Source organism: Anomaloglossus baeobatrachus, chromosome 8 (genome assembly GCF_048569485.1).
Source record: "Anomaloglossus baeobatrachus isolate aAnoBae1 chromosome 8, aAnoBae1.hap1, whole genome shotgun sequence".
Taxonomy (NCBI): Eukaryota; Metazoa; Chordata; class Amphibia; order Anura; family Aromobatidae; genus Anomaloglossus; species Anomaloglossus baeobatrachus.
The window spans coordinates 194,435,722-194,451,625 of NC_134360.1; the positions used below are offsets into that span (position 1 = coordinate 194,435,722).

At 52.2% G+C, this 15,904-nt stretch overlaps 1 protein-coding gene across 1 annotated transcript in view; it reads left to right on the plus strand.

The window, feature by feature from the left end:
* CCDC18 (coiled-coil domain containing 18) overlaps positions 1–15,904 on the plus strand; it is a 164,600-nt gene that overhangs the window by 26,464 nt on the left and 122,232 nt on the right. Inside the window, exons 7-8 of the mRNA XM_075322339.1 lie at positions 5,975–6,096; positions 6,207–6,468. Coding sequence (XP_075178454.1) covers positions 5,975–6,096; positions 6,207–6,468 — 384 coding nt within the window. The remainder of the gene's footprint in view (positions 1–5,974; positions 6,097–6,206; positions 6,469–15,904) is intronic.

Here is a 15,904-nt window from a genome sequence, read left to right on the forward strand (position 1 = left end):
GAGAGGCAGTCCAGGAACACCACACTTATCCAGATATGCGCTTCTCCAAACGGCTTAGGATACACGTTATCCCTGCCCCCTGACGTGGTCAAGGACTGGACCCAGTGTCCCAAGCGGCATCCTCCAATCTCCAGGCTTGTAGCTAGATCCATAGTTGCAGTGGGAGATGGAGCTGCAATTAAAGATGCCACTGACAGACAGATGGATCTCTGGTCTAAATCCATCTATGAGACTGTCGGCGCACCGTTGGCTCCAGCATTCTCACCCTTGGGGCACTCCAAGCTATTTCAGCTTGTCTTACACAGATTGACACGGTTACACGTACATCTGTGCCGCAGGTGGCATCCTTAACCTCTCAAATGTCTGCATTTGTTTCTTACGCGATTCAGGTTGCCCTAGACTCTGCGAACCGTACGGCAGTAGCCTCCGCTGCTCCGTGTTTTTAAGCAGAGCCTGGTCTGCTCGTTAAGTTAATGGAAGGCAGATTCTGCTTCCAAAAAAGGTTGCTTAACCAGTTGCCTTTTTCTGCTGACCGACTGTTTGGTGAGCGTTTGGATGTAACCATTAAACAGTCCAGGGGTAAGGATTCATCCTTTCCTCAGCCCGGACACAACAAACCCCAACAGAGCAGGAGGCAGTCGTGGTTTCGGTCTTTTCGAGGCTCGGGCAGGTCCCATTTTTCCTCGTCCAATGTGGACTCAAAAGGATCAGAGGAGCTCAGATTCTTGGCGGGCTCAGTCACGCCCAAAAAAGAGACAGTCTGAAAACCCGCTTCCAAGGCGGCTTCCTCATGACTTGCGGCCTCCTCTCTCCGCATCCTCGGTCGGTAGCAGGCTCACCCGCCTTGGCGATATTTAGCTGCCATAGGTCAATGACCGTTGGGTGTGAGACATTCTGTCTCACGGGTACAGGATAGAGCTCACTTCTCGTCCTCCAACTCGATTCTTCAGAACTTCTCCACCTCCCGGCCGAGCCGCTGCTCTTCTGCAAACAGGGTGCACTCTATAGGCAGAAAGAGTGATGACCCCCGTTCCTCTTCAGGAACAAGGTCACGGTTTTTACCCCAAATTATTTGCGGTGCCTATAAGAACGGGCCGTTCCGTCCCGTTCTGGATCTAAAACTGCTCAGCAAGCTCGTGGACACCAGGCGGTTCCGGATGGAATCCCTCCGCCATGTCATCGCCTCAATGTCCCAAGGAGATTTCCTAGCATCATTAGGCATCAAGGATGCTTATCCACACGTGCCGATTGATCCAGAGCACTAGCGTTTCTACGCTTCGTTATAGGAGACGAACACCTTCTGTTCGTAGCTCTACCTTCCGGCTAGCGACAGTCCCACTGGTCTTCGCCAAGGTCAGGGCAGCAGTAGTCAGTCCTGCACTCTCAGGGTCACTCTGTGATCCCATATTTAGACGATCTACTTGTCAAGGCACTCTCTTAGGACACATGCCGACACTGCCCCGAACGTTGCGCTGGAGACTCTCTAGAGTTTTGGGTGGATCATCAACTTTTTGAAGTCAGATCCGACCCCGACCCTATCGCTAACATATCTAGGCATGGAGTTTCATACTCTCTCAGCGATAGTGAAGCTTCCGCTAGACAAACAGCATTCTCTACGGGCTGCAATCTCTTCTTTAAGAACCAGTCGCACACATTGAGACGCCTCATGCACTTCCTACGTAAGATGGTAGCAATGGAGGCAGTTCTTTTCGCGCAGTTTCATCTGCGTCCACTACAATGTGACATTCTCCGCCAATGGGACGGGGAGTCGACCTCCCTCAACAGAGTCGTCTTTCTTTCTCAGGCGGCCAAGGAATCTCTACGGTGGTGGCTTCTTCCCACCTCATGGTCAAAAAGAAGGTCCTTCCTATCCCCATCCTGGGCGATAGTTACGACAGACGCGAGTCTATCAAGGTGGGGAGCAGTTTTTCTCCACCACAGCGCTCAGGGTACGTGGACTCAGCAAGAGTCCACCCTTCAGATCAATGTTCTTGAACACAGAGCAGTGTATCTTGCCCTACAAACCTTCCAACAGCAGCTGGACAGCAAGCAAATCCGACTTCAGTCGGACAACTCCACAGCGGTGGCATACATCAACCACCAAGGAAGAACGCGCAACCGGCAAGCCTTCCAGGAAGTCCGGCAGGTTCTGATGTGGGTGGAAGACACGGCATCCACCATATCCATAGTTCACATCCCAGGCGTGGAAAACTAGGAAGCTGACTTCCTAAGTCGCCGGGGTGTGGCCGAAAGGGTATGGTCTCTTCACCCGGACGGGTTTCAGGAGATCTGGCGCCGCTGACAGAGGCCGGACGTCGATCTAATGGCGTCACGGCACAACATCAATGTGCCAGCTTCATGGCACGGTTTCACAATCATCGAGCTCTGGCGGCAGACGCCTTAGTTCAGCATTGGTCGCAGTTCCAGCTACCTTATGTGCCACCTCTGGCATTGTTGCCCAGAGTGCTGCGCTAGATCAGGACCGACTGCGGCCGCGCCATCCTCGTCGCTACAGATTGGCCGAGGATGTTGTGGTTCCCGGTTCTGTGGTGCCTCACGGTAGGCTAACCGGGGGCACTACCAGACCAATCAGACTGGCTGTCTCAAGGGCCATTCTTCCATTTGAATTCTACGGCCCTCAACCTGATGGTGTGGCATTGAGTCCTGGAACCTAGTGTCGTCAGGATTACCTCAGGACGTGGTTGCCACCATGAGACAGGCTAGCATACCAACGTCCGCCAAGATTGACCACAGGACGTGGAAGATATTCTTATCTCGGTGCTCGGCGCAGGGTGTTTCTCCCTGGCCGGTTGCATCGTCTATGTTTCCTTCCTTCCTGCAATCTAGGTTGGAAAAAGGGTTGTCGCTCAGTTCCCTTTAGGGACAAGTCTCAGCGCTATCTGTATTTTTTCAGAAACGACTTCCTCAGGTACGCACGTTCCTACGGGGAGTTTGTCGTCTCAGCACTCCGTACAAGCGGCCGTTAGAGCCCTGGGATCTGAACAAGGTTCTAATTGCTCTCCAGATGCCGCCTTTCGAGCCTTTGAAAGAGGTCTCCCTTCCCGCTTTTCTCGGGAAGTGGCCTTCTAGTAACGGTCTCGTCTCTTAGGAGAGTTTCCGAGCTAGCAACGCTCTCATACAAATCTCCCTTCCTGGTCCTTCACCAGGACAGGGTAGTTCTGCGTCCGATTCCGGAATTTCTCCCTAAGGTGGTATCCCACTTTCATATCAATCAGGATATCACCTCACCTTCTTTGTGTCCTCGTCCAGTCCATCAATTTCAGAAGGATTTGCATCTGTTGGTTCTGGTGAGAGCACTCAGGTTCCACTTCCCGCATGGCGCTACTGCGCCACCCGGATGCACTCTTTGTCCTTGTCGCTGGTCGGCGTAAACAGTCGCAAGCTTCTGAATCCACCCTGGCTCGGGGGATCGAGGAACCAATTCTTGAAACCTACAGTTCTACTGGGCTTCTGGTTCTCTCAAGGCTGAAGGCCCATTCTACCAGAGCCGTGGGTGCATCCTGGGCATTACGGCACCAGGCTACGGCTCAGCAGGTGTGTCAGGCACCTACCTGATTGAGTCTGCATACTTTTACCAAGCATTTTCAGGTGCATACCTACGCTTCGGCAGACGCCAGCCTAGGTAGATAAGTCCTTCAGGCGGCGATTGCCCACCTGTAGGAAAGGGCTGTTTGACGGCCCTATCACGAGGTATTCTTTTACCCACCCAGGGACTGCTTTTGGACGTCCCAATTGTCTGGGTCTCCCAATTAGGAGCGAAAAAGAAGAAGGGAATTTTGTTTACTTACCGTAAATTCCTTTTCTTCTAGCTCCAATTGGGAGACCCAGCACCCGCCCTGTTTTCTCGGGGTTTTTCTGTTTTTTCGGGTACACATGTTGTTCATGTGGTATGGTTCAGTTCTCCGATGTTTCCTCGGATTGAATCGGTCTTTAAACCAGTTATTGGCTTTCCTCCTTCTTGCTTTGGCACTAAAACTGGTGAGCCAGTGATCCCACTGGGGGTGTATAGCCAGAAGGGGAGGGGCCTTACACTTTTAAGTGTAATACTTTGTGTGGCCTCCGGAGGCAATAGCTATACACCCAATTGTCTGGGTCTCCCAATTGGAGCTAGAAGAAAAGGAATTTACGGTAAGTAAACAAAATTCCCTTCTTTTTCGATTACTTTGCAAACTTACCAATCTACTAAAATGGGAATAAACATTTAACTTTTGTGGTATAAGTTGTTCTTCTAACACAGTCCTTATCTTTCTACACCTGAAGTTGGGTTTCCTACTCCTTTACGACATTATTTTCCTTACAGTACAGAATATTCATGTATTTATCCTCTAGTGATAATCTCCTGCTGTCTAAAGGTCCAGTCACACTAAGCAACTTACCAGCGATCCCAACAACGATAGGGATCGCTGGTAAGTTGCTAGGAGGTTGCTGGTGAGCTGTCACACTGCGACGCTCCAGCGATCCCACCAGCAACCTGACCTGGCAGGGATCGCTGGAGCGTGGCTACACGAGTTGCTGGTGAGCTCACCAGCAACCAGTGACCAGCCCCCAGTCTCCTAGTTACAGCACACATCAGGTTAATTAACCCGATGTGTGCTGCAGCTAAATGTGCACAGAGCAGGGAGCAGCGCACACTGAGCGCTGGCTCCTTGCTCTCCTAGTTACAGCCCACATCAGGTTAATTGCCTGATGTGTGCTGCAGCTAAATGTGCACAGAGCAGGGAGCAGCGCACACTGAGCGCTGGCTCCTTGCTCTCCTAGTTACAGCACACATCGGGTTAATTGCCTGATGTGTGCTGCAGCTAAATGTGCACAGAGCAGGGAGCAGCGCACACTGAGCGCTGGCTCCTTGCTCTCCTAGTTACAGCACACATCGGGTTAATTACCTGATGTGTGCTGCAGCTACATGTGCACAGAGCAGGAGCTGGCAGCACAGGCAGTGAGAGCGGAGGAGGCTGGTATCAAAGGTAAATATCGGGTAACCAAGGACAGGGCTTCTTGGTTACCCGATGTTTACATTAGTTACCAGCCTCAGCAGAAGCTGGCTCCCTCCTCACTGCACATTAGTTGTTGCTGTCTCGCTGTCACACACAGCGATCTGTGCTTCACAGCAGGACAGCAACAACTAAAAAATGGCCCAGGACATTCAGCAACAACCAACGACCTCACAGCAGGGGCCAGGTTGTTGCTGGATGTCACACACAGCAACATCGCTAGCAACGTCACAAAAGTTGTTCGTTACCAGCGATGTTGCTAGCGATGTTGCTTAGTGTGACGGGGACTTAAGGCTAGGTTCACATTTCCGTTAAATTGCATCAGTCACAGTCCGTGGCTCTGGTAAACCACGTAATCCGTTTAGCAGATTCCGTTGTGTCCTATAGACTTGTATTAGTGGCGGATTGTGACTCATTACCTTGCGTTGCATCCACTGCGCCGCGGTCAGTCGTTTGTGGACTGACCGCCGGGCGGAAACTACGCAGAATGTAACGTTTTCAGGCCGTCAAAATTAACGCACTGCGCAGGAATCCGTCGCATTCTGTTAAGCTTGTAATGTTTGTCCATGGTGCTGGATTCCGTCGTAATCAGTCTTACGACGGAATCGAGCGCTGGATTCCGTCGTGCTCTACTGAGCATGCCCAGCATGTTTGGCACACCCACTGGGCTGTCCCAAACACAAAGGGATCATGACTGATCCGTCAAAAAACGGACGCACAGCGGATGTAACTAACACGACGGATCAGTTTTTTCACAGGATTCCTGTGAACGGAATCCTGTGAAAAACACATCAGTTGACATCTAAAAAACGACTGATCCGTTGCTGACGGACCTGACGGATTTAAAGCAACGGAAATGTGAACCTAGCCTGAACAGTATTTTCACCGAGACATGCATAATAAGAAAGGTTTTGACAGTTAATTTTTTCCATTTAAAAGATTATTGTGTTGTTTCTTTTTAGGTTAAGACAGAAGGCAATCTGATAAATAAAACTCTTCAGGATTGTGAAAGAGAACGAGATGAGTTGATGGAAAAATGTAAAAGTCTGGAGAATGATCTTGAAAACATCAGAGAGCAATTAAGGTGCAGCACGCTATGTAGTGATTGATTGTAACCACCATATGGAATAACATTGAAAGAATGTCGTCAGAAGATTGTAGATGTTTTATTGGGATTTTGCTTTTTCACTTTAGAAACTTCATGTCTGAAAAAGCAGATGAGAAAGAGAAGCAGAAAAGTGTCGAGATGAAAAATGTAGAACTAATTTCTCTGCTGACGCAGTCTAATCAGCGGGTCCTTAGACTTGAGAGTGATCTAGAAAACAAAGAGAGAGTGCTGAAGGAGAACATAACCCTGCAGCATGAAAACCAAGCGTTAAAAGACCAGCTTACAAAAGTAGTGAAGAATCAATCTGCTCCAGAGCCAACGAACATCAGGCCCTTGTCTCCCATGAAGGCGAGTGTTGCTATGTTTCCCTGAAAATAAGATTTAACAGGATTATTTGGTCTTTTAGGTGTATGCTTAAATATATAAGCCCTACTCCAAATCTAAGCCCTCGCTGCAGTTAATCGTACTAATAGTACAAAATAGAGCATGGAGAGCCCTTTCACGATATGTAACTTTTATTGCTATATATTGCCCCGTTGTGCTCCTGTAAGCCCTGGATAATTTATAGTAGCATGCTGGCTAATTAAACATATGTTAATGCAAAATTAATATTCACCCCTTCCCCCACCCAACCCTCTGTGCCGGCATCAGTGATTGGGTCGCCCGTTAATGCAGAATGAATATTCACCCCTTCCTCCGTTTACACCTCTGTACCGGCATCAGTGATTGGGTCGCCCATTTAAGCAAAATGAATATTCACCCCTTTCCCCACCCAACCCTCTGTGCCGGCATCAGTGATTGGGTCGCTCGTTAATGCAGAATGAATTTTCTCCCCTTCCTCCGTTTACATCTCTGTACCGGCATCAGTGATTGGGTTGCCTGTTAATGCAGAATGAATATTTACACTTTCCCCCAGCGTGAAGTGATTGCATCTCCTGTTAATGCAAAATTAATATTTCTTTGTCGCTCCATTGGGAGACCCAGACAATTGGGTGTATAGCTTCTGCCTCCGGAGGCCACACAAAGTATTACACTCAAAAGTGTAACCCCTCCCCTCTGCCTATACACCCCCCCGTGCATCACGGGCTCCTCAGTTTTATGCTTTGTGTGGAAGGAGGCACACATCCACTCACACATCTCCATTTTAGTCAGCAGCAGCTGCTGATTGTATCGGTTGGAAGAAAAGAGGGCTCCCACGGGGCCCCTGGCATGCTCCCTTCTCACCCCACTAAGTCGGCGGTGCTGTTAAGGTTGAGGTACCCATTGCGGGTACGACGGCCGGAGCCTCATGCCGTGTTTCCTTCTCCATCCCTGAGGGCTCTGGTAGAAGTGGGATCCGAAGCGGTCATCCAGGTTCTGGGACCGTGCTCCCTCCGCAGCCCCTGAGGGAATCTGCTGGACAGGAGCTTATCTATCTTCAGGGACAGGGCCCTGCATCCACGAGGTACTCTGTGTCCCTATGGGGACGGTGTATGGAGCGCCTGGTTTCCAGACGCCGCATCTGACTGCTGAATAGTGAAGACCGGGGACTACCGTGCCGACCGCGCCTGCTTGTCGGCCGCGGTATTAAATTTAGTCCCCGGCTTCATCGCGGCCTAGTGGAAAAACTCCCGCCTCCAGGCCTGTCTATCAGAGATAGGGGCGGGATAGCCGACCTGACGTCGGATGTGAGGGCCGGGGCATCCTGTATGCTCCCTCCCCCCTCACTGATCACTGTGGGGACCCCAGATTCCCGCACTTTTCATAACGCCGCCCATGGCTTCACTCCTCCCCTGAGAGCTCCGGCAGTCATCTTTAGGACATTCTGCGGGTGGAGAATCACAGAGAACAGCTCTGCAGCTCTGGGAGACCAAGGCAGGGAATCTGGAGCACACACACCCCGCTTTTTAGCGGTCGGTAAGCCGCACCGGTCACTCGGTGTTGGTCCCCTTGGGTGCCGGTATAGATACGTATATTTATACTTATTTCTGTTCGGCCGGGGTATACCCTTTTTTCTATATACCCTCAGTGATCACGCTCCTGGGACACAACAGCATGTCGACCACAAGGAGCAAGGGCACTAAAGCACAGGGGTTTTTTGCAACATGTACCTCTTGTAGGGCCATGTTACCTGCGGGTTCCACCTACCCTCACTGTGAGCAATGCTCGGCCCCTGTTACGCTTGCTCAGCCGGAGCCTCGGTCACTAGTGGGCCCCTCGGCTCAGGCAGACCCCCCTGCTTCCACTGTCCAGGTGGCAGCGACAGAGTTTGCAGTTTTTGCTGAAAAGCTCTCAGAGTCACTCTCCCAATCCATGGCTCAGTCTATGGACAAATGGTCTGCCAAGTTGCTGGAAGCCCTGCAGTCCAGACCGGTCCTTACACAGGCCCCAGACCCTGTTAGATCGGCGCCTCCAGGTCCCTCTCGGTACACCCCGGCTGGGGTGGACCCTAGGTCTCACGTGGAGGACTCCTCCACGGACCACAGTCCCAGACCAGCTAAGCGGGCTCGCTTGGAATCTTCCCCGACTTCTTCACGCTGCTCGGGTTCCCAGCTTGAGGACTCTCTGGAGGACGAGGCGGAGGTTGCAGCTCAGGGCTCGGACCCTGATGTTGCTCTCAATCTTGATGCACCTGAAGGGGACGCCTTAGTAAATGATCTTATCTCGTCCATCAATCAGGTGTTGGATCTATCTCCGCCGCCTCCACCTATAGAGGAGTCGGCCTCTCAGCAGGAGAAACACCAGTTTCGGTTTCCCAAACGTACACGGAGTGCATTTTTTGATCACTCTAACTTCAGGGATGCTGTCCAGAAGCCCAGAGCGGTTCCGGACAAGCGCTTTACTAAGCGCCTTACTGACACACGTTACCCCTTCCCCGCTGACGTAGTTAAGGGTTGGGCTCAATGGCCTAAGGTGGATCCCCCAGTCTCCAGGTTGGCGGCTAGATCTGTGGTTTCGGTTGCAGATGGCTCATCACTAAAAGATGCCACTGACAGGCAGATAGAACTCCTGGTGAAATCCATCTATGAGGCCACGGGCGCGTCTTTTGCCCCGGCTTTTGCAGCCGTGTGGGCACTCCAAGCTATCTCAGCTTGTCTGGCTGAGATTAATGCGGTCACACGTACGTCTGCCCCGCAGGTTGCATCTTTAACCTCTCAGGCGTCGGCGTTTTCTTCCTACGCCATGAACGCAGTCCTAGACTCTGCTAGCCGTACAGCGGTGGCATCCGCTAATTCTGTTGCAGTCCGCAGGGCCATGTGGCTGCGCGAATGGAAGGCAGACTCGGCTTCCAAGAGGTTCTTAACCGGTTTGCCGTTTTCTGGCGAGAGATTGTTTGGCGAACGATTGGATGAGATTATTAAGGAATCCAAGGGAAAGGACTCCTCCTTACCCCAGTCCAAACCTAAGAGACCTCAGCAACGAAAAATACAATCGAGGTTTCGGTCCTTTCGTCCCTCCGCCAAGCCACAGTCCTCTTCGTCCAATAGACAGGACAAAGGCCAGAGGAACTCCTATGCGTGGCGGTCTAAGTCACGCCCCCAAAAGGCCGCCGGAGGCACCGCCTCCAAGGCGGCCTCCTCATGACTCACGGCATCCCCGAACCGCATCCTCGGTCGGTGGCAGGCTCTCCCGCTTTCGCGACGCCTGGTGGCCACATGTTCAAGACCGATGGGTGAGAGACATCCTGTCTCACGGTTACAGGATAGAGTTCAGCTCTCGTCCTCCGACTCGTTTTTTCAGAACATCCCCGCCCCCCGCGCGAGCAGACGCACTTTTTCAAGCAGTGGACGCTCTGAAAAAAGGAGGAGTCGTGACCCCCGTTCCCACTCAGGAACAGGGTCGCGGTTTTTACTCCAACTTATTCGTGGTGCCAAAGAAAGACGGATCATTCCGTCCCGTTCTGGACCTCAAATTGCTCAACAAACACGTGAGCACCAGACTATTCCGGATGGAATCTCTCCGCTCGGTCATCGCCTCGATGTCACAAGGAGACTTCCTTGCATCGATCGACATCAAGGATGCTTATCTCCATGTGCCGATCGCACCAGAACATCCAACGCTTTTTGCGTTTCGCCATCGGGGACGAAACCTTCAGTTCGTGGCATTGCCCTTCGGCCTGGCGACAGCCCCACGGGTTTTCACCAAAGTCATGGCATCCGTTGTGGCGGTCCTGCATTCTCAGGGACACTCGGTGATTCCCTACTTAGACGATCTCCTAGTCAGGGCACCGTCTCGGGCGGCGTGTCAACACAGCCTTACCGTCGCTCTGGAGACCCTCCAGCAGTTCGGGTGGCTCATCAACTTCCCAAAATCCAAGTTGACACCGACCCAATCTCTGACCTATCTAGGGATGGAGTTTCATACACAGTCAGCGGTGGTCAAGCTACCACTAGACAAACAGCTGTCACTGCAGGCAGGGGTGCAGTCTCTGATTCAGACTCAGTCACACCCCTTGAGACGCCTCATGCACTTCCTGGGGAAGATGGTGGCAGCGATGGAAGCAGTGCCCTTCGCGCAATTCCATCTGCGTCCGCTCCAGTGGGACATTCTCCACAAATGGGACAGGAGGTCGAACTCTCTCGACAGGAACGTCTCTCTTTCCCCTGCAACGAAGACGTCTCTTCAGTGGTGGCTTCTTCCCACTTCTCTATCACAGGGAAAATCCTTCCTGCCCCCAGCCTGGGCTGTGGTCACCACGGACGCGAGCCTGTCAGGGTGGGGAGCGGTATTCCTCCATCACAGAGCTCAGGGAACCTGGACTCCGATAGAGTCTTCCCTTCAGATCAATGTCCTGGAGATAAGGGCAGTGTATCTGGCACTATTGGCTTTCCAGCAGTTGCTGGAGGGCAGGCAGATCCGTATCCAGTCGGACAACGCCACTGCCGTCGCATACATCAACCACCAAGGCGGCACGCGGAGTCGTCAAGCCTTCCAAGAAGTCCAGCGAATTCTGCAGTGGGTGGAAGCCACAGCATCCACCATCTCCGCAGTTCACATACCGGGCGTAGAAAACTGGGAAGCAGATTTTCTCAGTCGTCAGGGCATGGATGCGGGGGAATGGTCCCTGCACCCAGAAGTGTTTCGAGAGATCTGTCGCCGCTGGGGATCGCCGGACGTCGATCTCATGGCGTCACGGCACAACAACAAGGTCCCGGCCTTCATGGCACGATCTTAAGATCACAGAGCTCTGGCGGCGGATGCATTAGTCCAGGATTGGTCGCAGTTTCGACTGCCTTATGTATTTCCTCCTCTGGCAATGCTGCCCAGAGTACTACGCAAGATCAGGTCCGACTGCCGTCGCGCCATTCTCGTCGCCCCAGACTGGCCGAGGCGGTCATGGTACCCGGATCTGTGGCATCTCACGGTGGGTCAACCGTGGGCGCTGCCAGACCGCCCAGACTTGCTGTCGCAAGGGCCGTTTTTCCATCTGAATTCTGCGGCCCTCAACCTGACTGTGTGGCCATTGAGTCCTGGCTCCTAGCGTCTTCAGGGTTGTCTCAGGATGTCATTGCCACTATGAGACAGGCCAGGAAACCGACGTCCGCCAAGATCTATCACAGGACTTGGCGGATTTTCTTGTCCTGGTGTTCTGATAAGGGTTTTACTCCCTGGCCTTTTGCCTTACCCACTTTTCTTTCCTTCCTTCAATCCGGAATGGATAAGGGGTTGTCACTTAGTTCTCTCAAGGGGCAAGTTTCGGCACTCTCAATATTCTTTCAAAAGCGCCTGGCCAAGCTTCCGCAGGTCCGCACGTTCCTGCAGGGAGTTTGCCACATAGTCCCACCTTACAGGCGCCCGCTTGAACCCTGGGACCTTAACAGGGTGCTAACGGCTCTTCAGAAACCGCCTTTTGAGCCGCTGCGGGATGTCTCCTTATCACGTCTTTCGCAGAAAGTGGCATTTCTAGTAGCAGTTACTTCACTCCGTAGAGTGTCGGAGCTTGCAGCACTGTCATGCAAAGCGCCCTTCCTGGTTTTTCACCTGGATAAGGTGGTTCTCCGTCCTGTTCCGGAATTTCTCCCTAAGGTGGTATCGCCTTTTCATCTCAATCAGGATATCACCTTACCTTCATTTTCCCCTAATCCAATTCACCGCTTTGAAAAGGATTTGCACTCATTAGATCTAGTGAGAGCACTCCGTTTCTACGTGTCTCGCACAGCGCCCCTGCGCCGTTCAGATGCGCTTTTTGTCCTTGTGGCTGGTCAGCGTAAGGGTTCGCAAGCTTCCAGGTCAACCTTGGCTCGGTGGATCAAGGAACCGATTCTTGAAGCTTACCGTTCTTCGGGGCTTCCGATTCCTTCGGGGCTGAAAGCCCATTCTACCAGAGCCGTGGGGGCGTCCTGGGCATTGCGGCACCAGGCAACGGCTCTACAAGTGTGTCAGGCAGCTACGTGGTCTAGTATGCACACTTTCACAAAGCACTATCAAGTGCATGCCTATGCTTCGGCAGATGCCAGTCTAGTTAGGCAAGTCCTTCAGGCGGCGGTGGCCCACCTGTAAGAGGGAGTCGTGTCGGCTCTTGTTATCGAGGTATTCTTTTACCCACCCATGGACTGCTTTTGGACATCCCAATTGTCTGGGTCTCCCAATGGAGCGACAAAGAAGAAGGGAATTTTGTTTACTTACCGTAAATTCCTTTTCTTCTAGCTCCTATTGGGAGACCCAGCACCCGCCCCTGTTTTCCTTCGGGCTAGTTGTTCTTTTGTGTACACATGTTGTTCATGTTCAATTGTTTCATGGTTTTCAGTTCTCCGAACATCCTTCGGATTGAATTTACCTTAAACCAATTTATAAGTTTCCTCCTTCCTGCTTTTGCACCAAAACTGAGGAGCCCGTGATGCACGGGGGGTGTATAGGCAGAGGGAAGGGGTTACACTTTTTAAAGTGTAATACTTTGTGTGGCCTCCGGAGGCAGAAGCTATACATCCAATTGTCTGGGTCTCCCAATAGGAGCTAGAAGAAAAGGAATTTACGGTAAGTAAACAAAATTCCCTTCTTACCCCTTCCCCTGCCCAACCCTCTGTGATGGCATCAGTGATTGGGTTGCCCATTAATACAAAATGAATATTTACACCTTCCTCCTCCCACCTCTCTGCCAGCATCAGTGATTGGGTCGACTGTTCATGCAAAATGAATATTCACCCTTTCCCCCGCCTTTCACTGTGTTCCACCGTCAGTGATTGAGTACAGTCAGACTGCTGTCTTACTTGTCTGATAATGCAAAATTAATATGTATGCATTCCTGCACCCAGCCATCTGTTCCTGCACCCACCCATCAGTGATTGGGTGCAGTGAGACTGCTGATGGCCTGCTTTGTATAGCACAAGCGATCAGATATCACAGCTCAAGTCCCCTCAGGGGACTATTTAAATACAGTAATAAAACAAAAGAAGTTTAGAAAAATGTGAAAACAATTAAAACCCACAAGTTAAAATCACCCCCTTTTTAAAAACAAAACTATTGAAAAAAATATATCCACATTTGGTATTGCTGCATTCATAAAAGTCCGTCCAATCAGTAAACCGTGTAACAAGAAAATAAATACTTTTTTCTTTGTCGCTCCATTGGGAGACCCAGACAATTGGGTGTATAGCTATTGCCTCTGGAGGCCACACAAAGTATTACACTTAAAAGTGTAAGGCCCCTCCCCTTCTGGCTATACACCCCCAGTGGGATCACTGGCTCACCAGTTTTGTGCTTTGTGCGAAGGAGGCAACACATCCACGCATAGCTCCACTTTTTAGTCAGCAGCAGCTGCTGACTATGTCGGATGGAAGAAAAGAGGACACATATAGTGTCCCCAGCATGCTCCCTTCTCACCCCACTGTGTCGGAGGTGTTTGTAAGGTTGAGGTACCCATTGCGGGTACGGCGGCAGGAGCCCACATGCTGATTCCTTCCCCATCCCTTTTTACAGGGCTCTGGGTGAAGTGGGATTTACCGGTCTCCAGGCACTGAGACCGTGCTCCATCTACAGCCCCTGGAGAAGATGCTGGATGGAGCGGAGTACATCAGGGACATGGCCCTGCTTCCTCAAGGTACTCTGTGTCCCCGTGCATTTGGCGCTCACACCGCAGCATGCTGGGTGTTGTAGTGCGCCAGGGGACATCAGCGCTGCGGCGCCTGTGCCATGGCCTCATTCAGCCTCGCTGAAGCAGGCTCATTTATGGGAACTGGTCGCGCCGGCCGCTGGGACTGCGGCGCGGCTGGCACTTGTAGTGCGCCGGGGACTTCAGCGCGGCCTGCGCTTTTACGGCGGCCGCGCTGATAACTAGAGTCCCCGGCTTTTGCGGCCTGTTTCCGTTCGTTCCCGCCCCCAGACCTGCCAGTCAGGAGAGGGGCGGGACGCTGGCCGCTTCCAGTAATCGGTCGCGCCGGCCGCTGGCAGCGGCGCGGCTGGCACTTGTGGTGCGCCGGGGACTTCAGCGCGGCACGCGCTTTTACGGCGGCCGCGCTGATAACTAGAGTCCCCGGCTTTTGCGGCCTGCTTCCGTTCGTTCCCGCCCCCAGACCTGCCAGTCAGGAGAGGGGCGGGACGCTGGCCACTTTTATGAATCGGTCGCGCCGGCCGCTGGAACGGCGGCGCGGCTGGCACTTGTGGTGCGCCGGGGACTTCAGCGCGGCCCGCGCTTTTACGGCGGCCGCGCTGTTAACTCGAGTCCCCGGCTTCTGGGCCTAGTCTCCCTTCGTTACCGCCCACAGCCCTGACAGTCAGGGTAGGGGCGTGACGCTGCATAGAGCAGCGCTGAGAGCTGGAGTATGTTTTGCATACTCCACCCCTCTCACTGTGTGCACTGTGAATCCGGATTCCCGCACTTTCTCAGGCACGCCCACGGCTTCCTTCTCTACAAGGACGCTGGCAGCCATTAGTGCAGTTTCTGTACGATACAGAGACAAGTGTGGAAGACCCTGGCATTCTGATAGTCACACAATCGCTGTAACAGGCGTTAAGCAGCACCTGTGGTGCTAACCCCACTAGTGCAGAAGTGCACTTATAGATATGCTTGTACTATATACATTGCACTGTTTGGTCGCACGTTGTATATACCCTCCTGGATTAGGCGGAGGAGTTATCAGCATATTCTCTGTGTAAAACAAAAGTGCAGAACCACATGTTTTTCTATACAGCTGGTACAGCATGTACGGCTATACGGCCGGCAGGTCACATAGACTCCCATTATATGCACTAATGGCCAGGGGATGAGGACGGTGTCTGCAGTATTTACTGACAGTTTTTCTGAGACTATGGCTATGATACTAGAAGCCTAGCAGTCCGGACATGTCTCTCACAATATGGGCACTGTTGAATCACTGATCCATGGCCCCCCTCAGTGTGAATAACTAACAGCTCCGGGAATGTCACACGCATCCCAGAGTCACGGCTCTGCAAGGACGTCAGTCCCAGACAGCCTAAGTGGGCTCGCTATCAGCGGCCTCGGTTTCTCAGGGTCCTAACAGAAGGACTCGCTGTGTAATGAGGCGGAAGTAGCGGCTCAGGATTCTGATCCTGAGACCGCTCTCAATCTGGATACACCTGATTGTGACGCCATAGTAAATAATCTTATAGCGTCCATCTATAGAATGTGGGTTATTTCTCACAGCTCCTCCAGTGGAGGAGTCAGCTTCAGTATTTTTCTGGACCACTCTGCCTTCAGAGAGGCAGTCCAAGAACACCACGCTTATCCAGATATGCGCTTCCCCAAACGGCTTAGGATACATGTTATCCCTGTCCCCTGACTTGGTCAAGGACTGGACCCAATGTCCCGAGCGGCATCCTCCAATCTCTAGGCTTGTAGCTAGATCCA